The 20,090-nt window shown below is 37.9% G+C and overlaps 2 protein-coding genes across 3 annotated transcripts in view; both read right to left on the reverse strand.

Annotated features, from left to right (window-relative positions):
* Positions 1-7,734, reverse strand: part of LOC107736972 (protein Wnt-7a-like) — a 17,151-nt gene extending 9,417 nt beyond the window's left edge. Inside the window, exons 1-3 of the mRNA XM_016548363.1 lie at positions 7,200-7,734; positions 6,041-6,267; positions 2,292-2,563 (exon numbers count right to left, since the gene is read on the reverse strand). Coding sequence (XP_016403849.1) covers positions 2,292-2,563; positions 6,041-6,267; positions 7,200-7,270 — 570 coding nt within the window. The 5' untranslated portion in view covers positions 7,271-7,734. The remainder of the gene's footprint in view (positions 1-2,291; positions 2,564-6,040; positions 6,268-7,199) is intronic.
* A 2,136-nt stretch (positions 7,735-9,870) lies between these two features.
* On the reverse strand, positions 9,871-19,767 carry LOC107736953 (protein tyrosine phosphatase domain-containing protein 1-like). Of its 2 annotated transcripts, XM_016548340.1 has the most exons (11): positions 19,199-19,767; positions 18,355-18,389; positions 17,884-18,058; positions 17,490-17,570; positions 17,286-17,404; positions 17,001-17,138; positions 14,764-15,815; positions 11,339-11,488; positions 11,213-11,245; positions 10,441-10,551; positions 9,871-10,369 (listed from the first exon to the last, which is right to left on the reverse strand). In XM_016548340.1, exons 2-11 carry the CDS (start codon positions 18,362-18,364, stop codon positions 10,262-10,264), a joined length of 1,977 nt encoding a protein of 658 aa, XP_016403826.1. In that variant the 5' UTR covers positions 18,365-18,389; positions 19,199-19,767; the 3' UTR covers positions 9,871-10,261. The 2 variants fall into 2 exon arrangements, with proteins under 2 accessions (XP_016403826.1, XP_016403827.1); XM_016548341.1 differs by lacking the exon at positions 11,213-11,245 and having other exon boundaries at positions 11,306-11,488; positions 19,199-19,766.
* Positions 19,768-20,090: the final 323 nt, after the last annotated feature.

The following is a 20,090-nucleotide window of genomic DNA, read 5'->3' on the forward strand; positions in this document are numbered from 1 at the left end:
AAATTGTTTCCACCTGCTGTACCGAAATCATACCGAACCGTGACGTTAAAACCGAGGTACGTACCGAACCATCATATTTGTGTACCGTTACACCCCTACCTTCTATACATGTTATTATTTAAAAGCTGCTTGTGATGGGCTTTGGTTCATCACGTGACTTTCTCATCACCACCTGCATTTGGTGGTTATCAGTGTATTACAAAGGTACAAAACAGATTTCAGTACTTCAGTAGGTTGGTATATTAACATTATATCAGTTAATGAAATTACGGTATTTAACTGTATATTTAAGTTAAAACCATAAAACCTAAAATGTTGCTACCGTATTTTTTTCCGTAAAATTCCGGCAACCACAGCTGCCAGTTTTTTACCGTAAATTTTACGGAATTTTTTTAACAGTGTAGGTCTACGTAATATTCACATATGCAGTTCATAGCCTACAGTTACAGCATGAAATACTACTTAAACCTATAACATTTTACATAACAGTTACCTATTTTATCTCACAATTCTGAATATGTTTCTCACAAATGCAAGTTTTATCTCCTAGTTCGGACTTTATGACTCGATTTAACTCAACAATAGCGAGTTTGTCAATTCTGAGGAAAAATAAAAAAGCCAGAATTGTGGGATATAAACTCGTGATTCTTAGCCGAGGGGAAAAAAGAGAATGACAAGTTATTTTTCCTTATCAGAATTGTGAGATATAATCTTGGAATTGCGAGAATAAAGCCATGATTTTGAAATATAAACTCATATGTACCTTTTTTTATTCTTTAATTCCATGGCTTCCATAGACTGCTACTTGAACACTGTCATTTTCTGCCACCAGGTAGGCTCCGCCCACAAAAAACGTCATTACTGTTTGCAAACACCAAAACTGGTCAATAAGCCGCAATAAGGTCAGCTGTAAAAATAACTGTCCCTGCGTCTCAATGTGCATACTATCCATCCTAAATAGCATGTGAGATTAGAATAAAAAGCGTAGCATGTTGAAAAGAATATACCCTATTTCCGGTAGATTTTCAAAGTGTGCATCTGTGCAAATTCTAACGGATAATATTGCCCACAACCCATTGCACTTTGGCAAAGGATTCAGTTCAGAACTACAAACATGAATAAAAAGTGTTTAAAAACTATAAACATGGCAGATGTTCGCGACTGATTAAGTAGTTAGGTTTAGATAAAGGGGTTTGAGTTACTAATAATCCATATTTGACCTGGTAAAAGCCTGGTATTTAATGTTATCCGTTATATTTCATCTGCAACAACAATGTGAACTTTTATAAACATCCGTTTGGTCAGTACCTTTCAAATGCATCATTATGCATTAATGTGAGCAGAGTTCTCGGCCTTTGGCAAATCAACGTGCTACTTCTTTTCTCTCCAATACAGTAAAGTTAAATGAAATGAAATGTGGATGTTAACTGTGACAAGATGATTGACAGGCCAGGTTACAGGTAACTATTTGTCAGAGATGCAATTGTGTGACATGATAGTACAGTGGTGGCCAAAATTGTTAGAACAGCTGACAGATCTGAATTGACTTTTTATGCCTCCAAAACATTATTTCATTTCATAATGTTCATGAAACATGCAGATGGTTGCTCTGAGCACAACATACTGTATATCAGATGAAAGCTCGATGGGGTTGAGGTCTGGACTTTGAGAAGCCAGTCCATCGTTTTCAATGTTGCAGCAGATTCCTTCCATCACAGGTAGATCCGCTAATACTTCGTTTTATGGGTATTGTAATGGCCAATTCAACAAAAACAACTGAAACCTCTTAAATATGCCAAGTGTTCTAACAATTTTGGCCACCACTGTATGTCCCAAAGCTTGCCTACTTTGGGACATACACACTTAAAAGTATGTACTTTTTCTTCACCAAAACAGTACATGCTTTCAGGGCATAGTATAAGTAGGCAAATTGTTTTCTTTCCTTTTTGGTCACTAGTCACTGCATGCTTTTGTTGCATGTAAAAGAACAGCATGAACATGTGTTTCACAGAAGAAAGTAAGTCATACAAGACAAGAGTGAGTACATTTTTCATTTTTGGGTCAGCCAATATGGCAGTTTGTAACTTTTTCATGTTTTGGTGGATTTGTGGCCAATTCATTTAAGTCATTATCTTTAAATGTGGGATTAGGGGTGGACTTTCATGCTTACTGTTTTTCTAAAAATTGCCACCTCGTAAAATCGAAGCCCTCGAAACTGAATAATGTCTGACAGTTTTTATTTACAAGAGACATACAAAGCCAAGCCTCCGCTTGTATAACCAGATACACACCTTTCGCCCTACTTCGTTGTTATGCAGATTCATAAGCGTCCTGGCGCTGTGTTTGATCTCTCTGGCGTCCATAAAGACTTTGGAGAAGCCCAGGCCGTGGTGGATGTCTGCCGAGCAGCCGCCCCATTTCCAGCCGTCGGAGTGACCGTGGAAGCCCTGCTTGTCTTTGTCACAGCTGCAGTCGCTGAGGTTTCCCTGCGTGCAGGCGGCTGTGACGGCATGAGCCACTCCTGCTGCGATGATGGCGTACGTGAACGCAGCCTCTTTACTGCCTGTGAACACCGAGAGAGAACACCGACTTTATAACATCATAGCACTGTATATTACAACAATCACGGCTTTTTAGAGATAAGCATTGAATGTGTAGCAACTTTGCATGGCCAAAAATCAAATGCTTTAACTAAAGCATCCAATATCTGCATTAATGTGGAATTTAATGTGGTTAGAAACTCAAAATACAAATGTAAAAATAAAGTACATTGAACAAATGAACTGCTGACATGCATCACTTCAGATTGATGTCCAAATCTCTTTGACCACTAGTGCATATGTGTTTACAAAATAGTTATGTGCAGACGATTTTTAGTCAGTATAATAAGTGTGTACTTTTTAAAAATTAAGATTTGTATTTTGAATGCATTACAGACAGAGAATATTAATTACATTAAATTAGGCAAAAAAGACCTCGGCAAACAAGTGATGCTCTATGAATGAGCTCAAAAGAAAAAGCTACTGATCTACTTCATGTTGTCAAGAAACAGATGAACTCCTGAACACATGAACTTCCTGAGGTTATCACTTATTCCTTCTCCATAAATCACTGACAAACACGGCTGTATTTGCATAATCGGCAGATGGATAACAATTAACCCAAACTGTAAATTAGAGCTGCCGTCCACGATAACACTATAGACAAACGTATATTCAAAAATGTGATTTGTTGAGACTGTCTGTTCTATAATTATATATTATTTCAACTTTAACCATTAACCAGTGTTGGGGAAAGTTACTTTTAAAAGTAATGCATGACAATATCATGTTACTCCCTAAAAAAGTAACTAGTTTTTGCGTTACTTTTTAAATCTGGGCAGGGCTTGATTGTTTGTTTTTAATATAAAAAAATTCTATTTTTGGCAAACGTAAAAGCCCCCTAACACCAAAAGTGCAATGAATGAGCATCAGGCTGAAGTAAAGAAAGCTCAACACTCTTCGATCAGCAATAAAAACACACACACACACACACAAACCCCACAAATGTTATGTTTATCTAAAGTCATTTTTGCTTCTTTGCATGGTTGAATTGGATCAGTTGGATCAAGGTCAGTAGCAAAGACATTGGTTAATAAAATGGGATTAAATTCATAAAGAATATTTGTGTTATTTAACATAATTAAATATTGCTTTTTAATTACTGCTGGTTTGATTTAATTAAATATTGCATATTTTGAGTTTGCATTTTTACTGTTTTATTCATTTCGAAAAATACTGAATCTGTTTTATCCAGGTGACATGAGTAAATACATGTTCATATTTAGTCTAGAACTACAGTAAGATCATGTCAACACACAACGCTCTGCACTCACTCCTGATTTCTGTCGCCATGGCAACACTGGAGCTGTCACTCAATACATGGGAAACAAAGTAACTGGCGTTACTTATTTGAGTTATTAAAGTAACTCAGATATTTTCTTGTTAATGAAAAAGTAATGCGTTACTTTACTAGTTACTTGAAAAAAGTAATCTGACTCTGCAACTCACGTTACTTGTAATGCGTTAGGTTACCCCCAACACTGCCATTAACACTTTACAATAAGTTTCCATTTAACATTAACATTACTAAATCACCAAACATGAACTAATGATGAAGAATACTTCCACAGCTTTTATTAATCTTAGTTACTGGTAATTTCAACATTTACTAATGTAAATGTTAATGTAAACTATGAAAATTAAAAAGTATATCTGTTAATACTATTTAATGGACCTGTGCTAACATGAACTAACAATGAACAGCTGTACTGCTATTAACTTGCATTAAGAAAACTTAATACATACTGTAACAAATGTATTGTCCATTGTTAGTTAATGTTAGGTAAAGCATTAACTAAAGTTAACTAATGAGATTTTATTGTATAGTGTTGCCCTTTAACCCTCTCTTGTATCACCCGGCGGGTAGACCAACACGTAATGTGTTGGGTAGACATGCAGTATTCAGAAATGTGGCTGTGATCCAATATAATAGTGCTGCTTTATTTGGGGTCAAACGCACATAACAAATCCAAATAAGTTGCAAACTTTTGCGTTACTTTTTAAATCTGGGCTGGGCTTGATTGTTTGTTTTTAATTAAAAAAAAATCCATTTTTGGCAAACGTAAAAGCCCCTTAACACCAAAAGTGAAATGAATGAGCATCAGTCTGAAGTAAAGAAAGCTCAACACTCTTCGATCAGCAATAAAAACACACACACACACACACAAACCCCACAAATGTTATGTTTATCTAAAGTCATTTTTGCTTCTTTGCATGGTTGAATTGGATCAGTTGGATCAAGGTCAGTAGCAAAGACATTGGTTAATAAAATGGGATTAAATTCATAAAGAATATTTGTGTTATTTAACATAATTAAATATTGCTTTTTAATTACTGCTGGTTTGATTTAATTAAATATTGCATATTTTGAGTTTGCATTTTTACTGTTTTATTCATTTCGAAAAATACTGAATCTGTTTTATCCAGGTGACATGAGTAAATACATGTTCATATTTAGTCTAGAACTACAGTAAGATCATGTCAACACACAACGCTCTGCACTCACTCCTGATTTCTGTCGCCATGGCAACACTGGAGCTGTCACTCAATACATGGGAAACAAAGTAACTGGCGTTACTTATTTGAGTTATTAAAGTAACTCAGATATTTTCTTGTTAATGAAAAAGTAATGCGTTACTTTACTAGTTACTTGAAAAAAGTAATCTGACTCTGCAACTCACGTTACTTGTAATGCGTTAGGTTACTCCCAACACTGCCATTAACACTTTACAATAAGTTTCCATTTAACATTAACATTACTAAAATGGCTCTCCAATGAAAATGCATACCAATAGCACGATTTTCTGTTTCTATTTGGCATTCTATTATACGCAGAAATTGACTTTGGCGTGCATATGATACGCATGTGTTTGGCGTGCATATAATACGCAATTTTCGCGTCCATAAGATACGCAATTTGTTGGCGTGCATATGACACGCAGTTTTGGCGTAAATATAATACGCACCTACCCCACACCCCTAATCCTAACCATTGCTTATCATATGCACGCCAAAGTCGATTTCTGCGTATAAATAGCACGCCACATAGAAACAGAACTCGTGCTACTGATGCGCACTTTCATGAGATCGGGTAGGAGGCTCTGAAGAACCTGTACATTTATTTGAGCTTCTTTTGATTTGGCCATCTTTAATGACTGGTTTCTGAGATGCTTTGGAGCGCGTGTATGACCGCAGGTAAGAAACACGCTCATGTATCTCATCTGCCAGACATTTCAGGCATGCAGCGCGGAAATCTTAACTCGAACAGGTCGATCTTTATAACGTAGCCTATGAACTTGGACTAGTAAAGAAGGTAACTGTTTTACCCAAAATTAAACAAACTGTATAATCCGTAACCAGATTAGTAAACACTCCTATACTCTTATACCAGATAAACCCAAATGCTGTTTTAGACATACGAGAGGAGATTTCCAACATACCCACTCTCAGCTCTTTTCCGAAGACGGTCCTCTCGCCGAGCGCGGAGCAGTTCCAGCGGCCGTGCTTGAACTGGAACTGGCACTCGTTGATGCCCATCTGCGCGCCCTGTCCGATCACGATGAGCGCGTCCGGCCGGCTCTGACAGATGATGCGCTGCCTGGGCGCCAGTCCCGGGATCTTGCTGCATATGATGCTCGCTCCCAGCGCCAGCACGGTGGAGAATCGCCTAAAGTTGATCAGAGAAGAGCGTCTTCATATTTAACATCAAACACATATGTGACCCTGGAGCACGAAACCAGCCTTAAGTAGCACGGGGACATTGTAGGCTATGGGTCAAAATGGTCGATTTTTATTTTATGCCAAAAATCATTATGATATTAAGTAAAGATCATGTTCCATGAAGATATTTAGTAAATTTCCTACTGTAAACACATAAAAAGCAAAAACAAAAAAAGAACTTTATTCGGACAACTTTTGAGGCGATTTTCTCTGAGCGATATATATATATTTTTTTTTTTTTTTTTTTGCTGGTTTTATGCTCCAGAGTCACATATTGATAAAGAGATAATTTCCGAAGGCGTCCACTGGCTGGAGTTTCCAAAGATTCCTGCGCAGCAGACCCTTTAATGTCTTTGGATAGCATCATTACTTTAAAAAAAAAAAAAGATTTTCCCTACCACTGAATAACAACAATTTCGGTGGCAGTTTACTTAAAGCCTTTAAGTATAATGCATTATTAAGGGTTATTAATGCATTATAATTACTCATAGCTAATGTGCGTTGTAGTAGCCTACATTATATATGGTCGTAAATCATTATAAAATGCATAGTGTAACAATGAACTGATAAGTGTTATAATGTATTAACTGTGGTTACAACTATTCATGAGATTGTACAATGCATTATAAGGTGCATTACAAGGCAAAACTACTTTCATAATGCATAAAGGCTTTACGTGAAATCTTACCACAACTTCTTTTACTTTGTCGCAATATTGTTGTAAAATATATTGATTTAATAAGAAATAAAAAATAACTTGTTGCAACTGGAAAAGTAGACAAATATGCTGTACAGAGCAGCAAAGAAAGTTCGTCTAATGCAGAATAGACAACATTATGATATGATATACTGTACAATACATTTTCCCAATCAGCTCACCCCATTTTCAAGTAGATTATTCCGAGACATAGGAACATGTGAAATATCCAGCGGCGTGTTCTTCTGCTCATGATGGTCCTGTCTCGTTTCGCTCAAAGGTAACGAGAAACTGAGCCTTCAGGTTGAATAGTCAGTCTATCAGCAATTAAATAGGCCTAAAGTCCGTTTGAAATAGCCTGGATTTCCAACAAGGACACATGTAGCTCCACCGTCAAGGTGTGTCCAGCTCGTGTCGAGCGCGCATAGCGGCACAGGTAGAGCAGATCTGACCCCTTCATCCTCCTCCTCTACTTTATATATCTGGGCGTGTTCCTGAGGGCTGCTGAGCCCACCCATACAGTCTCATATGCATCACAGAAGTCGTGTGTCTGCTTTCATTCAGATCCATAAATACCGCTATTAATAAAAACAAACCATCTGACACATCCCGTCAGATAGCAGTCATAATCTAAAGCACTTACGTCTCAACATAACAGAATCAGTGAATCAATATGAATTGTTTTAAGTTGAATTTAGAAGTGATTGTAAAAGAAACACTTGCATTCAAAGTAGGCATAAAAATGTAGACTATATAAGCAGGACTGTATCGAAACCTGTTGTTGTTGTTGTTTTTAGTTAAATTTGTGTTAGTTTTCCGTAAGATATACTACTGTAAATTACAGTTAAGGGTGCAGATAAAGGTGGCGTTTTTTATGGCATGGTCATATTGATGATAAACTATCAGGGAATAAACAGGCATAAATCAGGCGTATTTTGATGTGGTTTAGGAGTGCTAGAAGTCTATACTGCAGGTGCTTCAGTAATGACTGTAGATTTTAGAAAAGGCCTGAGAGTCAGATGTCTGTCGGTTTATTCTCTTTAAAAACTCATTCTTTCATTTATAGCAGTTTACTTAGCAGTATTGTTCATCAATTCTCCAAAACCTTTCGCAATCACTCCACCTACTGGCATAACCAGTTAATGCACGGCAGTCTCTCGAGTGCCAGTAGATTTGAGAAAACAATGTTTAAAGAAGTCTTAGTTATGGTAAATTCTACCACATTTTGCCAAGAGAGCAGTTTATTACATTAACTATCTAGCTTTCACATAATGGCTAAATATCGGATCATAAAGTTCTAAAATCCTTTGTAGAGAAATAGTAAAAATATCTGTATTATTATGTAACGTTATTATGATCAGATATTGTTTAACTGTTTATAGCTGTAGTTTAAAAAAAGCTCCTTATCAAAATTTGTAAAAAGACAGTCTTACAAAATTGGATAAATGCTGGTCAGATGAAATCTGTGACTCTAAAGTTTGTATTGTTTCTACATATAATTTCACAACAACAGAGCACATATTGTGTTACTCAGAGGCGTCATGCCCATTCAAAGTGCCCCCTCAGATTTTTTGAGCCAAGTGGATTTTGAATGCAGCTTCCAAAAGACAAAAAATAGCCGATTAATATTTTCTGTATTTAATACAATCACACCGGCGTGATTAGAACGCTCAGTGCACCATATCTTCAGCTGCTACATTCAAACCTGCGTTCGCTGGCTGGCGCTGAGCCAGAGACAGACGCGTTATAATCAATAACACACGATGCTGTTGAGTTTATGAATGCAATGACCAATCAGAGGTGTTCAGATGAGTCATCGCTAAAATGCCGGTGTTTTCTTCACTCGCTCGCTGACTGAATACTTCTTTCTGGCGAATTCTCTCGTCAGAAACAACAAAGTGCAGATGTGTGTACGAATCTGTAAGATATTGATTTCATAGTGTAAACAGCTTCAGTGCTTTTAATGGGAGTTTTTGAAAGTGCTTGAACTAGACTGTCAGTGAAGTTGTTCTTTGATAATGTAAAGATTTTTTGCTCTCTTTCTGTAGCCTAAGTGTTATGATTAGTAGCCAAACAACTTACAATGTTTTTATTCACATTAACTTTCAATGTTACATTCACATTAGATATAAACTCAGTCATATTAAAAATGTTATGGCATGACATCCATATCTGTTAATCAAGTAAACAGACAGGTTTTTATGCATAGTTAAAGGGGTCATATGATGCGATTTCAAGTTTTCCTTTCTCTTTGGAGTGTTACAAGCTCTTGGTGCATAAAGAAGATTTATAAAGTTTCAGAGACTAAAGTCTCAAATCCAAAGAGAGACAAAATATGTGCTGTTCTTTCAGAAAGTACCACTTTATTCAGGTTTTTAAAATAAATTAGCAAAGTTATTATCACAAATCTGTTTTTGCTGTGGAATGTGAACTGATGTGAAAAATGATGGTCTGAATGAGGGTTTTGTTAATTAAAACTAAAACCATGAAAATATTACTTGCAAAATAAACAGTAACTGAAATAAAATATTAAAACGCTTAAACTTATTTTACTTCCCGAGGCAACACTTTCATTCACTTTATGTTAAAATAATAAAAAGAAACCAAATCTAAAAACTTAAACGTAATAAAAACTTATTATAGGCCTATACCTACTTAAAAATAAATAAATAGAACAACATACTACAATTTTAACTAAAATGAACAACAAAACATCAAAACAAAATCAAATTAAAAATATTAACAAAAACTATAATAGTATATCAATGATACTAAAATAACACTTGTCTGAATACTTTCTGAAGAATCGTTTCGGAGTCAGTTAGCCTTCAGATCTTTATGCTAATGTAAAATGAAGATGAAGATTTAATTTCTAGCTGTGTGCAATCTATTTATTTTATTACAAATAACTGTACAAACATGGTACAAAAATGGTTTCAGTTGCAATGCTTTTCAAGTATTAGCACTATGGCACATAATATACAGTGTAGGGCATTTCATTTGCATCAAACAATTCACCATGTAAAACACATTTTCTAACTTCTAAAAATGGGGCAATTATAGTTCAGTCTATCTGTGGGCTAAATCACATGCTGGATTCCTCATCTGAACCGAGACCTGAGGAACAACCAAAGAAACTGCAGCAGCAGATGTGTAGAGCTCGTCTTTGATGTTGGACAAAGATGTACAGTAAATGAACTCATTCTCTTTGTAGTTAACTGTAGTTTAGTGATTGTTGCATGTGTTAGACCTCAAACTCGTTCATGGCAGCCAACCTCAAACGATGCAGAACAAGCTTCAAGACCCCGTTTATGATTTTGTGGACACTCTTCCCACCATCTGTGTTTTTTATCTAAAGAGAGCACCACGGTAAATAAAAGTATTCATTTAACCAATTCAGGACATCTCAGAATGACACGGTACCTTTGTGAAAGCTTTTGTCGCTCGCTCCAGAAAAGCACTCTCGATTTCCTCCGTTGTCGTCAATAAATGAGCGAAACAGTCCAGAATGCACATCACTGTTTCTCTTGAAGCCTGAAAATGGTAATAATAATAGATTCACATCATGGAACAAAGTTAAAATGTACTCATGAAATGTCTCTTGTTAGTAATATTGAACCAAGTTATCGAAAGTTAGTAAAGTTTAAAAGAACAGATTTGGTACTTAAAGGGTTAGTTCACCCAAAAATGAAAATTAGCCTGTGTTTTACTCACCCTCGAAGCATCCTAGGTGTATATGTCTTTCTTCTTTCAGACGAATCCAGTCGGAGTTATATTAAAAATTGTCCTGGCTATTGCAAGCTCTTATCGTTGCAGTCAGCGGGTGTTACAGTTGAACAGTCCACAAGTCGTCAAATAAAGTGCGTGCATCCATAATAAACGTGCCTCACACCGCTCCGGGGGGTGAATAGAGGTCTTCTGTAGTGAATCCATGCATTTTTGTAAGAAAAATATTTATATTTCAAACGTAATAAACACTTTTCTCTCACTTCAGTTATCTTTCATACGCGGAAGGCAACAACTGCAACACCTGCTGACTGCAATGATAGAGCGTGGAATAGCCAGGACAATTATTAATATAACTCCGACTGGATTCGTCTGAAAGAAGAAAGACATATGCACCTAGGATGACTCGAGGGTAAGTAAAACACAAGCTAATTTTCATTTTGGGGTGCACTAACCCTTTAAGTCTTACCCTATCTAGGCAATTGAGCACAGTTTGGGGGTCCTGACTGGTCTCTGTTAGTGTGGGAACATCATGAGCAGAGATGATTGGCTCTTGTCTTACCCTATCTAGGCAATTGAGCACAGTTTGGGGGTCCTGACTGGTCTCTGTTAGTGTGTGAACATCATGAGCAGAGATGATTGGCTCTTTGAGCTGCTCCAGCCAGGACCACATGATTCCAGACAGAATAAATGGGTCTTTTTCCAAACACAGTCGCTCCCACGCACCTTGACGATTAAGATCTGCCTGCGGAGAAGAATAAACAAATGTACTAATCTTAGGTCAGATTTTCTATATGATGTGAAGAGATTGTTGTTTAGCCCGAGTAGACAACAACTAGGTCCATCATGCAGAGCTGCCCGTCTTCAGTAAGCAGACTACAACTTTACATGCTAAAGTCATTGAAAGGACTGGGATGCAGAGATGCCAAAAGAAGACCACATAAACCCCTGACCTGTTGGTTCACCAACTAGATTAAGCATTATATTAACACAGAAAATGCTGAATTGATAGTGCATATTATTGCACTTTTGTTGATTTTCATTGCTTCCATTGTCCTCATTTGTAAGTCACTTTGGACAAAAGTGTCTGCTAAATGTAGATGTAATCTTTAATGAAAAGGAGGTTTGACGCCGAAACGGCGGAGGGACGCCGAAAGAACTGTCGTATAGGACAGAGATAAATAGTGGCTTACATACGCCTCTTCAAGTGCTGATTGGTCAGATCAAACTTTTTTATTTGAATCTAACTCTGAACTAAGAAGCCATTCAGTCATGCCAGCTCTCTAAAATGGTGAAGGGACGGTGGCAACTTCATCTCCTGAAGAACAGTGGAAATAGACTGCAGTCTTATCGGAGACCATACACCAAAACCTAGATTCAGGTCACGAAGACCCCAAGATCGACACTCCAAATCTGATGGGATCAGGGTTGCCAGGTTTTCACAACAAAACCCGCCCAACTGCTACTCAAAACTAGTCCAAAATTAGCCCAATGGTGTTTTGAGGGGGGGACCCCCGATAAAAAAATCGCATTCTGGGGGGTAAAATACACGTTTTTGGCGAAGTTCCCCTAGTAAAATTTGCATTGCAGGGGCTAAATATAACGTATTTGGGGTCGGTTCAACCCGCGGACATGAAAAACAACACGCGCCAACAGTGTTAAAGTAGCCCAATTCCGTGGGAAAACGGCGGACTTGGCAACACTGGATGGAATATAAAGTAAAGTGTAAGTAGCAATAGAGTACTACTAGATTACACTAAGTGAAAATATCATATTTTCTTTTTTAATAGATGCTATTTACACTAAGTGAAAATAGTATTATTTTAAGCGATATGCAATTTACACTAAGTGCAAATAGCTATAGATTCTTTTTACACTGTTAAAATAGCAGGATTTTCTGCTATACTACTTATTGCAAATAGTGGCAATTATATCTGCACCTCAGTATTGTAGTACATTATAAAACAGTATGCAGTAATAAGGTATTGAGTGTAAATTATAATTTTAAATAAAATTATTAAATGGATGCCACCTTATTGGGACAATATAAGCCCTCCCTACCCCTATCCTAACCCTACCTGATACTTTATTTTCAACTTTTTGATTATTTCCTATATTTTTATTAAAAAATAAATGCCATTCCGATGTGATATGAGATTTGAAAAGGGAGAAAAAAAAAAAAGGGCAAAAGGCGGATTCGTACCCGGGTCGATCGCGTCAAAAATGACTACGACACACGTTTAACTATCTACACCACTGGAGCTGATGTTAGAGCGATCGTCTATTGTATTGTTGACGAGCCCCAATCACACGTTGATGGGTGGAGTTAATGTAAATAGCCTATTTGCACTTAGTGTAAAGTGTCTCTGTGAAGTAAATTGTGGAGCAGTTCCCTCTAAAATGGAGCAGGTATCCCAAAAACAATGCAGCAACGATGGACACTCATGTCTGGAGGTGTGGGAGATCTGAAGCCAATTCATTTTTCAAGTTGTGTGCAGTGGTTGGTTAAAGCAAGTCGTTTAAAAAAGACGTGCAAACAAATGATACTGCAGTGGCTGTTGCTGACTATTTAAATCTAGCGGGTTTGGTGTCTCGTGTCGCAAATCCAATGACGCTGGCAGTGACGATTCTCTCTGACCAATCAGTGATCTGCAGAGTTTACAAGTCACATTTTAGCATCAGTCCGGCTCACTTGGAACCTCAACCGAGGTGGTACTAAAAAAAAGTACCAGGTACAAGCTACTGTACGCAGTGGAAAACCCCCCAAAAGTGAGCCATTAGGTGCCCCTTGGTACACCTAACCTCCAGTAGGCGGCAAAAATGGTGTGGTGTGTGTGCACTTGGATGGGATAAATGCAGAGCACAAATTCTAAGTATGGGTTACCATACTTGGCTACACCTCACACCACTCTTAGGGATTGAAGCAAACCCTGCAGGACTGTGGCCCTCCAGGATCAGAGCTGCCAATCCCTACTTTAACTTTAAAGGATTAGTTACTTCCAGAATAAAAATTTCCTGATAATTTACTCACCCTCATGTCATCCACGATGTTCATGTCTTTCTTTCTTCAGTCGAAAAGATTAATTAATTTTAATTTTTTTGAAGGTTTTTTTTTTTTTTTGAAGAAATCAAGGTTTCAATGCAGCTTCAAAGGGCTCTACACGATACCAGCTGAGGAATAAGGGTCTTATCTAGCCAATCGGCCATTTTCTAAAAAAAGAAATTTATATACTATTTAACCACAAATGCTCATCTTGCACTAGCTCTGCTATGTTCGTCGATGACTTTGCATTACTTAATCACGCTGGAAAGGTCACGCATGACGTAGGCAGATGTAGTTCCAAACTCCATCTGATTTTCTCCTCCTACTTTAAAATCGTCGTCGTTTTACCTTTTTTTTTTGTCAAGGGCGTTTGGTTTAGTCTTTGCACGTTCGCTTTGTAAATACTGGGTTGGTATTTCTGCCTACATCACACGTGACCTCTCCAACATGACTTTACGCAATGCGTGAGGTCAAGCTAGTGTAAGACGAGCATTTGTGGTTAAAAGTATATAAATGTTTGTTTTTTTTTAGAAAATGACTGATCGATTCGCTAGATAAGACCCTTATTCCTCGGCTGGGATCGTGTAGAACTCTTTGAAGCTGCACTGAAACTGCAGTTTGGACTTTCAATTCGTTGACCACCATTGAAGTCCACTATATGGAGAAAAATCCTGGAATGTTTTAATAAAAAAACCTTCATTTCTTTTTGACTGAAGAAAGACATGAACAGCTTGGATGACTTGGGGGTGAGTAAACTATCAGGACATTTTTATTCTGGAAGTGAACTAATACTTTGATACTTTTTTTTTTAATTGAGAATGTGACAAACTGAAAAATGACAGTAGACATGAAGCACAGAAAAATGAACAAACAACAAAGGAATATACCAAAACCAAAGACAGATATAAGAATGAACACTCAATTTAATACTTTAATACATCTTTAATACTTCTTAGTAAATCAGTACATGCACCTACCTGCCAAGTAGACACCTTCTGAATTTGCTCCTTCTCTCCATCCTTCTCGAGGTCTACCGCAAGGGACTGAGCCACCAGGAGGTGACGCGACTCCGGAGACAACTCGGACTGGATAGTGATGAAGGGCACCTCCGAATGCTCTTTTTCATTGTGTTGAGCCTCGTTAGGGTCAGTACTTTGCTTGCAGTCTCTCCTCCAGTAGGACAATATTCTGGCGATGCTCGTGGTGCTTTTCTCGTCTGAAACGCCTAGAGATTGGCTTCGCTGCAGGACCGACTGCCTCCTGGTTTTGAGCAGTGGAGATCCTTCTGTCTGGTCCATAAGAGTTTTCAGCTCCCATATATTGCTGGTTGAGCTGTAGATGGGATTGTGCTTGCAAGCCCCCAGAGAAGGAGTGATGTAGTTCTGGGAAACACAGCTGAAAGCTGCCAGCTGATCGTTGATGGTAGTTGAGTGGATGCTGGCTAAAACCCCGAGAGGGTTGTCCGAGAGGTTTAAAGATGCTGCTAACCTGTGGAGGTCAGACTCGCTGTAGCTGAGGCTCTTACGGACATAGTAAAGAGGTTGTGTGTTGCCTCTATTGGCTCTGGGTAGACCTGGAAGACGTGGCCTGATCATAGTCATCCCATTTCCCAAAATCTCTCTGTTTAACTGATACACTGAACTCTCATTAAATGTTTTCTCTACCACAGATGTGACGTCAGGAACCTCGACAACGTCCTCCTCGATAACCTGGCGATTCTCTGCGATGTCCAGTAGGAGTCTGCAGATGAGAGTGACGAGCTTTGGCACGTATCTCAACTTCCGAGCCTCGTATCCGTGCAGTATATGTTTCTGGCGGATCAAGTATTGTGAAAGAGTAACAGGCGGCGCTCTAGGCTCGGCGTTAGCAAACACGTTCCTTAGCGGAACCAGGAACTGAGCAAACTGCCTGACGCACTGGAGCTGTCCTCTAGTCTGGATCGAGTTTGGTCGTTTGCTTCGAACTAACAGAATGGCTTGGTCTGCTGTCATCTGTGTGGTGAACAACAAGAAACAGGCCAGCAACACACCTATGACAACAACACGTAAAAAGAGTCAGTATCCAGCTAGTGTACATATCGTAATTTTGCAATTTGGTTGCAAACATTTAAGTGTAGGTTACTACATGATTGAAAACAGTTTTTTTTTGTTTTTATTTGAGAGGACAGTCAGGGAGAGACAGGGATCAGGAAAGCATTCCTGTAGCTTGAACAGTAGAGTATGGCACTAGCATGCCAGGGTCATGGTTTTGATTCCCATAGAATGTATGAATTGAAAAAAAATGTTCATGCATTAAAAGCATCTGCTAAATGCATATATGTAAATGAAAGGACCACATGCTGATTGAACTCGAATCACCTGGAGTGCTGTTCATTATGCTATAGCTCAAATTCAACCCTGACATCTTTAAAAATAAAAATAAAAAAATAAAATAAAAAGTTTTTAGAAGCTTGTGCTCACTGCATGGGTAGTGCTTACGCAGATGCTTTTAAAGGGGTCATGAACTGCCTTTGTTTTTTTGTACTGTTCTCTGAGGTCCCCTTATAATCTTATCAATATTTTTACATACAAAACAATTTAGAAGTAACAAGCTATTTTCTGTCCTGTTTTTAACCCCCTCATCTGAAGCTCTGTATGAATAGGCGCAGTGGATTGTAGACTCGGAAGTGAATTTTTCTGAAAATCCCACGTCGAATTGTGCCTTGTTTGTAAATGTATCCGTGGTAAAATGAAGTGAACAAAGGACAGAGTTCTTACTGATGCGGTCTGGATCTTCATTCAAAAGTTCATTCACTCTTTCCTAACGTTGAGATCAGAAGGAAGGCAACGCAAACGCCCACACTATTACATCATAGAGTAGAACATTCCACCAGCTGTTGTTTTGGCAGAGTAGATTCAATAAAAGCTGTTTATAGACTAACGAGAAAGTAACGAGTTCTGAAACTTACAGGATGTTTTTATAGTACAATGACTTCTTATATGTCAAAAGATTAAGGGAATTCTGGTTTCTCAGTTCATGACCCCTTTAACTAAAGCGACTTACGGCAGCATTATTATCCAGAAAATCCCTCTGGAGTAACCTCGGGTTAAGTGTGCTGCTTGAGGACACAATAATAATAGATCATGGCTGCTTGTAAGAATCAACCCAGCAACCTATATATCAGGTATGTTTATTAAGTTATAAATATATTTTAACATATAAAACAGAACTGTACCTGTTCTGCCAAGCCCTGCATGACAGTGAACAGCCATCTTGCCTTCTTGGATGGCAAAACACATGACTTTCACCATATCCAAGATGGATGTGAGAGACGCCAAACCATAGTCATTCCATCTAAAGTTGTAGAAATATACTAAAATAGAGCAACAAGAGTACCTTTACAACCTGAAAACATAAGAACAACTCAATGTGTCAAGAAGATTCTTTACATTACACAGGGAAAATACATACTGAAAGTTAGGCAGAATCAGACGATGTACAAAAAGAAAGCGTCACTCACTGCCAGCCTCCATGAATGTCTCCGGTCGGTAAGTGAAGCCGCTCTCGGGATCCAGTGGGTTTCCACAGCTGGCATGTTCGCCAGGGCACTGGAGGTTAATAACTGTCTTCAAACCACATCTTAATACGACGAAACAGCTAATTATAAAAGTGTACCAAACACATACTCCAGAACCAGTTTTCTTTTTACAATCATCAGCTTTACCTCAAAAACTGGTCTATTACGTCAAATTTTTCAATGATTTCGGTGGAAGGGCGGGCCATGGCCAGCAGATTGTCGGTGATCCTAAAAAGAAACAGAGAAGCCATGAGTTGAACTAATCCATTCGTACATGCTGTTATTGCATAAAACTTGAAGTAAAATCTTAAAGTTGACATTTTTGGGATGTAAAATCAAGTAAAAGCAAGGCTTTGATGATCGGTTGACTTTCTGAAGAGGAAACATTTTGGGGGAAAGAAACTCATTATTTTTGTAACTCTGTTTGGCATAAAGAAAAATGTGCTGGGAGAACTCAACATACAGAGAAGCTTCGGTTCACAAGACTGCCAGAGGCTTAACCTCATTTGGTAAAGGCCATGTTTAAGTGCATGCCGTGTACCAAGACGAGTAGATTCCTCTGATGGCCTGATCGTCTTCACTCCAGTGTGAAGGGTCCTCGTACTTGCAGGCCAGTCCACCACATCCCATGGAGCACTGCATATGATAGGGGATCAGGTAACACAGCGCCTCTCGAACCATTGTGTATTTGGCTCTGGGAACCCTGGAACCCGTCACTTTAAGAATCAAACAGACATGATCTACTTAGAAACTCAGGAGAGACTGTCTGAAGAGTCTCCTCGGGTGAGCAAAACCATTCACCAACTGATGAGTTCTGCAACATAGATGTCAAACAGACAAGTAGACATAGGAAATCTTTGTTGCTTTACTGATTACATTAGGAACACAAAATGTCTTTAAAATGTAAAAGGCAAGAGGACAAAGTCAAACATAGTGTAACATCGTTCTGATGATTATTACTTGACTATTCCACCATTTTATTCCACCAAAGTAAGTTTTTGCCATTCCTTACCAAAGTCCATAATACTCTCTCCTCCATGGCAATATCTGTTTGGGCACAGGATAAATGAATTAGCACTACAGACGTCAACGATTCAGTAAGATCTATTTCAAGTCGTTGTTTATACTCAGCAATTACAGCTGCATTTATTTCATCAGCAATACAGTAAAAACAATAAAATGAATTTTCAGCTTCATTACTCCAGCACACGATCCTTCAGAAATCATTATAATTTGCTGATTTGATGCCCAAGAAACATTTCTTATGTTATTATCAAAAACAGTGTGCTGCTTATTTTTTGTGATGAGTACAGTTGTACAAGTACAGTTTCTCCCCAGTTCTTATTAACGTAAAAAATAATATATCAATTGTTAATTAATACTAATATTATACCTTTCATTTTTTTTTTTTTTTAATAAAAAATACAATCATTTTTGCTACTACAAATAACCTCTCAAAAGTTAAACATCTGGATGCAATACAGTATCTACATTATGGAATAGCAGTGTGTTTAACTCTCACAATGCAAAAAAATTAATAAATCAGGTTTCATTCTTTATGCAAAATACATAGTTTGGTTTTGTTTTTGGTGTGAAATGTTCCAGCCATCCAAAGCTTCTCAAATCAAGGCTAAAATAAATCAGGTTTCATTCTTTATGCAAAATACAGTTTGGTTTTGTTTTTGGTGTGAAATGTTCCAGCCATCCAAAGCTTCTCAAATCAAGGCTATAACCTGTCTTCATACAAAACACAATTGCATTTTTAATTAATTCACCATTATTTCACCTGCACACATTGGATTTGCTGTTCAATGATATTGTCTCAGACTAGAGAATGAGTTGTGATTATTACTCACCCAAAAACTGCTAGAGAAAATCAACGTTACTTTCTCTTCGATCCATTGAATCCACAGCTGAAGTGATAACCTTCCCCTCAATCATACACTCTCTCGTAGTAAGAATCAAAAGCAAATGACACTATATCATCTATTTTGCCTTCCTTTAAGATGCACAATCTTCTTACGGATCCATCCAGATCGGCTGTACGTCCTGCTATATATATATCAAACAGCAAGCGTCTGAGTTAATTCTGCTGTTCTGTGCTCACATCAAGCCAAAGAGTGAATAAAGCAGCTATTTCAGACCCGCTCCAAATTTACCAGCTAATCCACTTACTCCTGAAATATCCCATTTCTCTGACCTCTGACAGCATCATCACTCAGAGCTGCTTCCTAGTTATTCCACTTATGCATTTCAGTTTTCTTCCAGGAATCAAAAAAAAAACTTTCTCGTTCTTCAATTATTGTTAAACTTTTGACTTTTCAGCAATTGGACTACTTGAAGACATTTTCGGCAATCCCAACATTGGTTTTTGGGTTAAATTCAACCCACCAAAAAGCCAGTAACTGAAAATGACAGTGAGGTGAGGCTCTCGAAGCTCTGCAAACTGATGGACTTACAGCCAATCTGATTAAAGGAGAGCCTCCTAAGTAGGAAGTTAACCAACAGCTGACGCACTGCTGCTCCAATACTGCATCAGAGTCAAACTGACGCTCATTTAGACGACGGCTGCCCTTATGACACATACATATCTCTAAAGGCAAAAGGCAGTAAGCCACTTTAAATGGATAAAAGAACACTTCCAAGGGTTGATTGTTTATAGATGACATTAATAATCATTGTGCAAACCAATAACGGAAACCCCGATTGGCCCTCTTAAGTGTCACTGATGACAATTTCATGTCAATG

The sequence above is a fragment of the Sinocyclocheilus rhinocerous genome, unplaced genomic scaffold (genome assembly GCF_001515625.1).
Source record: "Sinocyclocheilus rhinocerous isolate Xijiao unplaced genomic scaffold, SAMN03320098_v1.1 scaffold554, whole genome shotgun sequence".
Classification (NCBI taxonomy): domain Eukaryota; kingdom Metazoa; phylum Chordata; class Actinopteri; order Cypriniformes; family Cyprinidae; genus Sinocyclocheilus; species Sinocyclocheilus rhinocerous.